This window comes from Accipiter gentilis, chromosome 10 (genome assembly GCF_929443795.1).
Source record: "Accipiter gentilis chromosome 10, bAccGen1.1, whole genome shotgun sequence".
Classification (NCBI taxonomy): Eukaryota; Metazoa; Chordata; class Aves; order Accipitriformes; family Accipitridae; genus Astur; species Astur gentilis.
Window position 1 is genome coordinate 9566505 of NC_064889.1, and position 8766 is coordinate 9575270.

At 37.7% G+C, this 8766-nt stretch overlaps 1 protein-coding gene across 5 annotated transcripts in view; it reads right to left on the reverse strand.

Moving 5' to 3' along the window:
* The window catches only part of RNF111 (ring finger protein 111), a 65494-nt gene extending 56794 nt beyond the window's left edge, over positions 1-8700 (reverse strand). For all 5 annotated transcript variants that reach the window (XM_049813000.1, XM_049812995.1, XM_049813001.1 and 2 more), the window contains exon 1: positions 8583-8700. In XM_049813000.1, the coding sequence (XP_049668957.1) occupies positions 8583-8587 (5 nt within the window). In that variant the 5' untranslated portion in view covers positions 8588-8700. The remainder of the gene's footprint in view (positions 1-8582) is intronic.
* Positions 8701-8766: the final 66 nt, after the last annotated feature.

Here is an 8766-nt window from a genome sequence, read left to right on the forward strand (position 1 = left end):
CCTGAGTGCTTGTTAACTTCGTAACTGCCCAAGTCTGCCAAAGGCCACGACGCCTTTCTGTCAGAGACGAGACCCTTCGTCAACGTTAGTGCACGCATCCAAAACACTTCCAGCTTAAAACACTGGATAGAAAAGGGTCAAACACTGTCAGTGACCAGCAGATACATCAACCCAAGGTTTTGGAGCAGAAAGGCGCAGTCTGACCTACTGTTAGTAGTAGTTAAAGATCTTACTCCAATAGGATCCAGTAATAACTCCATAATTAAAGATCTTACTCCAAATGCACTGCCACCAGAGAGTCATCCGTATGCAAGAGTTCTTACGTGCTTTGGGGGAGCTAAACAACCTTCATGCATCATTACAAAAGAAATCGTCATTGAGAAAAAATGCATTTTGAGACTATTAATTGAATGTGTTTCTGAATGGAATTTCCTTAAAGCAAAAGCGGATAAAACAACCTGGAAACTACTTCTCAAGCAAGGAAAAAAGGCTTTAAGGAAAGACTCTACTTCAATAAATGCCCACCTCAAAAGACGACAAATTTCTAGGGGCAGGAAAAAAGATTACCAACAAAAGGACTATCAGAATATGTCAAGAAGTGTAGAAACAAAGTGCAAAAGGTGCTAGACCACATAAATTATATGAAAATAAACAAGGTTTTCAGCTTTATGCATAGTGCGAGAGCACAGGCAAAAGTGAGACTTGCATACGGTGAAGGCAGAAAAAAGGATCAGAGGTGATTTCATGTTGTTCCAGAACCAAAATAATAATAAATTCATTTCAGTTTTCAGTAAAGACAAAAATACAGGTCATTCAGCATTAACTTGCTACCCTTTTCTACACAGTTTTTCTGGGTGTTTGGTTGCTCTTTATTTTTTAAATCAAGGAAATACAACAGTATGTTGCATCCAGCCAGACTTCAGTAATCAATGACGTTGGGCCACATATGAAACAATCACTGAAACTGGGGAGAATGGGGAGAAGTGTAAAAATCAGAAACATGACTAAAACACTCAACACGAGATCGCAACAGACAGTGGAAAAAAGGTTGTATCATATTCAATGGAAGTCACTAATGGCTTGATCGTGTAAGTCGCTTTAGTATTTCTCATTAATAATTGGAATCAAAGTTGATTAATAAAAATCTGCTGGAGGGGGGAAAATCAAGACAATACATGGGAAGAACTGAATGCTCTGAATAGAAGCAAGGTGAAAAAAAGTAGAGTAAAATTTAAAGAATGTGCACTTGAATATTAATGACTAAAAGTTTTGGTATATATTGGGTATTTGTCAGGTAGAGGGCCTGTCAGTAGGATGAGACCATCAATAAACTATGTAATTAAGAAAATGACCAACAGCCAACAACATGGAAAAAAGCAAACATGTCTGTACAATATTTTAGTCTAAATATTTTTCAGAGAGAAAGGTTTCAATGCTACAGTAAAAATTATTCCTGATGTAGTGCTACAACTACTTTATCCAGCTTCTAAAAAATATGCATTCAGGGAAGATGAACTCTTATCTTAACAGGATACTCAAGGGAACATAACGTAGATAATATGAGAGGAAGCTAATGAAATTTGGCTGGATTACCTTAAGAAATGAGACGAGTGTTCTCTATAAGGTGATCAGAGGCTAATACCAATAAAAAAATACACCAACTAGTTATGTATTTACCTATTTACGTCATAATTGTTTTGAACATTCATGACAGATGACAGAAAGATAGTTTTTGGCAGAGAAAATGTACAGAGTCACTCTGTGCTCACCAATTGAAAGACACAGAATGACTATTTCAAAAACAAAAAGCAAGAGGCTCTAGAGTGGCTAGAAATTTCAATTCACAAATTAAAAAAGCAATGCAGGATAAATATAGATAGTCTTGATTTTCTCTCATTGCAAAGTCAGAGTGGCCAGATGATCTGTAAATGCTTTAACTGTATATGATTTGGCAGACCTTCCCTCCTTGGGTAAATGAAAATAAATTAAAGGCAGAATTCCTAGGATCTTCATTCACTATGATTTCTTAATTCCTGTTTCACTATGGGCTACCAGCTGACAAGAACATACTAAGTTGTGGGCCAGCTCACTCTTAACTTAATACTTGATAGAAATTAGTTTGTCAATTATTGACTGATTATTAACATAATTCTTAAAAGAAAAGTGATGGAGAAAATGCACTTCAATGCCCAGAATTATTCATAATTATTTTTAAAGGGGTTTTTGTTACATTTATTTAACTCTATTAATGCCCTTTGATATATTTATTAAAGTTACTTCTGCCATTATTTTAGGATTTTGCAGAGATACAGTTGTCTTGAACATATTTTATTGATTCCTTGTATAAAACCAAAAGATTCTTCTTTTCATATTTCTTAGCTGCAAAAAAACAAAAGGTTAAATCGATTCATTCTAAATCACTAATGCAAATTTCAGAATAGCTTTCAGGCTAGGTGTCATCAATTCATACTGAACTCTTCAACTTCCTCTAACTACAGCTAAACAAAACCATTTATATGCGCACCCCAGGGCCTGGCAAAACTAAAGACATAGAGAAGAAACTATCTTATCTAAGATCAAAATATGCCAACCAACAGGAGATTGCTCTTTACATTTTTGGCAAAACAACAAAAATCAAAGCAAGCCCCTATCCTGAGGTACCTTCAGCAGCTCAGCTTCATAATTGGACACAGTTCTATGCAGGAGTGCTGTTTCAGTTTGCTTGCTCACAAATGAAAGCTAGTCACAGCTTTTTCCAGATGCAAACACCAGCTTCTGGAACCCAGTCCCACTGGGCATGTGGCCAAGGTGCAAGCTGCACACTTTCCGAAAGAGATGTCTTTGCTCAGAGCTCTGTTAACCACAAGGCTGGTAGCGTCCAGGACAGTATGAATAGTATATACTTATAAATCTCCTGCCTATGTACAGGAGTATGTATCTCCTGCCACAAATACTGCTTCTGGAGGAGCTCAAAATCACTTGCAACCAGGGCATTAAACCAGCTGAAACAGCCCATCCCTGACGTTGACATCATATGTAGTTGTACAGACTTAAAATGGACCATACTTAAGCACATATTTAAATATTTGTAAGTGTTAAGTCAATTTACAATTACTAGTAACATTAATAAACTGTAAGGCCTCTTCTGGTAGTATGTTGTGAGGATAATACAGGAAAACGTATCACAAAAATTGTGGGATTGATATTCAGATGATACAAACCGTCACAGCTCAAATCAGTCCAGACGAAGATCTTGCCAGTGAAAACTGGAGAAATAGGGAAGAGAGAAAAAATGCTGCAAGACTTGTGTTATGAAAAATTGCTAGTAGGAAACAAGAAAAGACTGATGCATTTGCAGAGTCAAACCCAAAACTCGATAGCTGTCTGTGCTATATATTTTATGGCAATAAATGCAGGAAATTTCCTTATGTGATGATCTAAGAGCTTTCAAAAGTGCTGGAAAATAACACATGCCACTCAGGTAACTGTGTATTTTTAAGATATATGGAACAAAATACCCTACGTCACAGTAAAATGTAAATACAGCAATGACCCACTAATCACTCCTTTAATTTCATATTGTAGTGCCTGATAAGGCTTTGAAAGGTTAGAAACAGCATTTTCGCAACTCATTACTTCAGAAATTATGCAAATCCCTACTAAGGTCTCAAGCAGTTAGATATTCTAAGACATTTTAAGTATTTAAATTGTGATAATTAAGAAGGTGTGGTACATATAATTACTTAGAAATAGCTACTTTATTGACAGTATTTTTAATGGGTTGTCTTCTTATCAAAAAACAAATATAGCACCAACCTGTTAATAGAAAGATCACAAGATATTCCTTTATAGTCTTTCAGTGCTTGTACAATAATGGGGCCAAATACATTTTTGCGTTTTAATGATGAATCTGCAGCTATTTTTAGGGCAATTATGTTTAAAACAAACAAAAGCATCCTGTATTTAATGGTCTGATTTCACACTAAGAAATTCAACAGCCATTTGCTAGCATGTACATATACATTCAGTGGTAAAGGAAAATATTTGTGTTTGATTTACAAGTAGATTATGATGTAGTCCTTGCTGTTCTGTAGAAGAATTTTAACGAGAGCTACTTAGAGATCAGAAACTCATTTCTACAACCTTCTTCTGACTGCTCATCATACAGTATATCAATAATACATCAAGAAGAAAACTATACATTTGGAGTGGAAAAAGCTTTTTTTTATAGCACTGATGCATATTAAATTATAAGTGATTCTTAATCTCAAAACGTATCTATTGTCAGGCATTCACTGAAAACATCTCGGATGGTATTATTCATTTTTTCTTTGCCTGCAGAGGAAAGAAATAGTGCAGCAAACATACCAGCTAATAATTTTTAAATGTAAGCTTGGTCAGAGGCTTGAATACAGTCAGATTGGTATCAGGAATTACTAAAAGCAAACTTTTAAATTGTAGTAACCAGGCAACGTAACATGAGAACGGGGAAAAGACTCAGTGCCTTTCAAAGTAAAGGGGACTCTCCTGTTGATTTCAGTTAATCTAGCATCAGTCCAATGTCTCGCTCTTTTTAAAAAAGGGTTAGATCCAAAAAGGAACTGAGTCATTGCATCATTTATTGCTGTAATAACTAGCTTTGACGCAGTCAGCACCCAAAGTAGAATCCAAAATACTGTATTAGAAACTTGGATTTCTGAAGCAAACAAACAAAAGCCTGAAGTTACAAGTGAAAACATACACTGCAAAAATCAGTTTTTAAACAACCAGTATGCTAAGCAGACAGCTGCATACAGCTTTGCATAAAAAGACACATAAGAGCAATGCGTCTCAAATGAGACAGGATCCTGTTTAATTGTAGGTACTTTATTTGGACGTGACCTTCCAGCACCCCCAACTCCTGCCCTTTCCTTAAACCAACATCTCTTTTTGTTTTAGAAAGCTTTTTAGACGGGGATATGAACAAACGGGTGGCTGTGTGAAGAGGAGGAAACTGGGACAGCCTGTTCTACTCTAGGTGAATGCTCTAGCCAGGAGGCTTCCTTACAAAAAAAAAAAAAAAAAAAAAAGAGGCAAGAACTACTTCTCTATGTTTTAAAAACATTGAGTATCACTGCATTTTTACAGAGCCTAATCATATCAAAACTGCATAGAGTATACCAACCGCATTAAGCCATAAAAGAAGACGAAATAGCTACTGTTTGGTCCTCCATTATGCTTCAGTGTGAGGTTGGCAACAGACTGGTCAGCATTGCTGAAACTGGGATAATCTTCTGTGCAGAAAAAAGCAAAATTACAGACCCCAGCAAAAAAACATTAAAAATCTAAGGACATTCACAACTTTCAGGTGTCTTGCAAGACAGACAAAAAAGAATTTATAGGAGCACAGTTTTGGACTTCTGTCTTTGTTGTCGTTTAAATATGAATATCTGGGCCAAATGCTTCTCCTCTTTCAAAGTCTACTACCATTTCCTAATCAAACTTTACCACAAATTTCAGAACCCAATGGTATAAAACAATCTTCTCTTTCAAAACTAGTAGATGTTTCAAGAGACTACAAAAGGACAAATAGAGTATTTCTCTTAAAAAAACCAAAACCAAACAATCAAACAAACAAGAAATTAGAAACCAGCCAACTTAATTAAAATTCCTGGACAAATTCAAGATAATTGTAGATACCTGGAAAATAACAAAGTGATAAATAACAACTAACATGATTTTTTCGTGACAATCTATCAAACCAACCTAGTTTCCTTTTATGGTTCCACAGACATGAATTAGCTGAAGATCTTCACTTCAGTGAGGCTTTTGACATTCTGTTCCATTGACATTTTCATCAGGAAGGTAAGGAAATCTGATCTGGACAGAAACTACGTAGATCTGGTGGAAAATTGGTTGTACTCAGAGGATCACTTTTAGTAGTTTACTATCAAACTTTAAGTCTATATCAAATAGAATTCCTCATACACTTCAATATTCTAATCTTTGGGTAAAGGCTTAGAGATTATGCTTATAAACCTGCAGGTGACACCAGGTTGAGAGGTACTACAAAGAACAGAAGACTAGAGTTTGAAATCATTGCAGGGGGCAGGGGAGGAAATTCTATAAACACAAGTGCAAAGTTCTGCACTTCGCAAGAACTAATCAACTGCACAGAAAAGAGGTATTGTAATAAACTTGCAGAAAAGAAACCAGTAGGTTTCATTTCAACAAGTTCATGAGGTTGAAAAAGGCATACATGCTACTGAGATGCATAGTCAGAAGTGTTGTCACCAAGATAACTCTGAGAAGTTGTGGAAATATTGGACCACAGCTAGAGAGGTGCAACAACAAAATGTCAAGTGTTTCAGAACTCTGATTAAAGAAAGGAAATAATCCATGCTTTTAATCAAAAAATAAAAAAAATGAGCAAAAATATGGTAAGTCTTAGCTTATGTAAAAGGGTGCTACAAAAAGAAAGGGAACACTGTCCCTTGTATTCACTTTGAATAAGAAGGCTAAATTGCAGCAAAAGGGACTTAATCTAGACATTCAAAAAAGGATAGTTAAGGACCCGACTAGACTAGACTGCCTGAAGAATGAGTGGAACCTGTGTTTAAGGCTTTAAGAACAGGTTAGGCAAACATCCATCAAGGTTGTTTTCATAATAGCTTATTGTGCCTTGAGGCAGGAGGATGACTGAGAATATGTCTTAAGGTCCCTTTTGGCTCTATTGGTTGTTTTTAGTTTGAGGGGTGGGTGGATGGGTTAGGTGTGCAGCTTTGACATCTACATGACATCAACCAACAAGCATTGAGGTTTAGGTAAGTCAAGCAACCCAATAAAACAGTGCAAGTATTGTATTTATTAGCGCTTCCATCTTCTTTCCTGAAATTAGACACAATAAACTTGTCTTCACCAACACTAGAACCTAACTAGTGGGTTTTGTGTGTATTTGTACAACAGTTTACCACAGTAAAACTGACAGCCCCGATTGAGACTTTGTTGCACTGCCAAATTCAAAATAATATGCAAATGAAATACACATAGGACTTTTTCATGCACTGTTTAAACATTATACAAACACTCACAAAAATCTGCTTCTGTAGTCTAAAGTTAAGCTAAAGAGATCATTTCAAAGTCAACCCTAATGTATTTGACATTAATACAAACGTTATCACAGAAGACAGCATAAGCAAGAATATAATAATATATTAATTCCTTATTTAAGATTGTTCTTTTTATAAAATCTTGGTACCAAGCACAACAGCACCATTATATATCTAAAACCTACATGCAATTATTAGTCTAAACTGTGTTTTCTTTTAGACTTCTGTTTATACTTAACTTTTAAATACATGGATATTAGTCTCTGATAACTAGGTAAGCAAAGTATTATTTAAATACTTCCAAGTGCATTTTGAAAAGAAAGAAGAGGATGGTGTTACAAATCTTCAGGATTCAGGACTTAAGTTGTTTAACCAAGATTAAATAACATGAACCCTCATTCATTTTTTCATTCTTGTCAATATGCAATTTCTGAATGAAGAGACAAGAGGATTGCTGTGATTTAAACTGGTTTAGATCACTTAAATTCACAGATTCTGCCTCGTCTGAAGATTTAATAGCAGCTGTAACATCTAATATTGACAAAAATAACTTCAAGCGTTCCCTACAGAAAGTGAATGAAATGGTAACTGAGAGGTAACACCTTCCATTACCTGGTACAAATACAGCCTAATAAATCATAACAAACAGTACTTTATTTGTTAACAATTTAAAACATTAGTATTGTATTTTTCTAGAATACTTCCAATTAAAAAACCTGTTACACAAATAGCTCTACTTCTCCCTAGATTGTTTTTTCTCTAATCTTTAAAATCATTGGAGCTACTGATTAAAGGAACTGCTATTTCACCTGAATAAAATCGGTAAAGTCAGCATCAATTATTTAAGCATATTTCCTAAACTCTGAGAAATCAGTGGCCAGAGCAAGCAAGAAGGTACAACCCAACTTGTTAATGCGAACGAAGCACCAGTAATGTGTAAATAAACATTCTGCTTTTATTTAGAGATTTTTTTTTTTCAAACAATCAAAGAATTATTCTGGCACGCATCCAATGAACGTTTCATTGCAAGAGCTCACAAACCGAAAAAGCAGATAAGCAAAGCCCACCAAAAAAAGAGAAAACCTGCAGCGGATTCCCGCCCTGGGAGACCACTACCTGCCCTTCAGCGCGGCCGAGGGGCTGCTCCCAGCTCCATTACGGCCCCGCTGGAACCTTACACCGTTCGCACTCGATCAAACTCACTACACACGGCTGCGCCAACGCACACGTGCAATCACCGCACAGTTATGAAACGTTATTTTTCTCCTGAACAGGCCCACAGGTGCATAAAGAGAAAGTCTTGAAACACAAGCTCTGAAGGGAAACCAGCGAAAGACGAGCCCACAGGATCAGGGTTAGCGTGCTGCTTTCCTCGGGCCGGTCCCAGGCCAGGAGCCGGCGACACCTCCCCTCCTCAGCCGAGGCCCAGGCCCGCGCCTCCCGCCAGGCCCGGCCCGGCCCGGCCCCGCCGCCGCCCGCACCGCCCCGGGGCACCTCATGGCTCTCAGCGCCGCTCCCTCCAGAAGCAAGAGCCCAGCCCCAAGCCGCGCCGAGCCCCGGCCCGTCCTTCCTGGGCGGGCTCCGCGGGGCCGAAGAGCAGCCCGGCGGCAGCAGCGGCACCCCCCGCCCGCCCGGCCGCCGCCAACCTCTCGCGGGGAGGTCCCGGGACCAGGTGAGC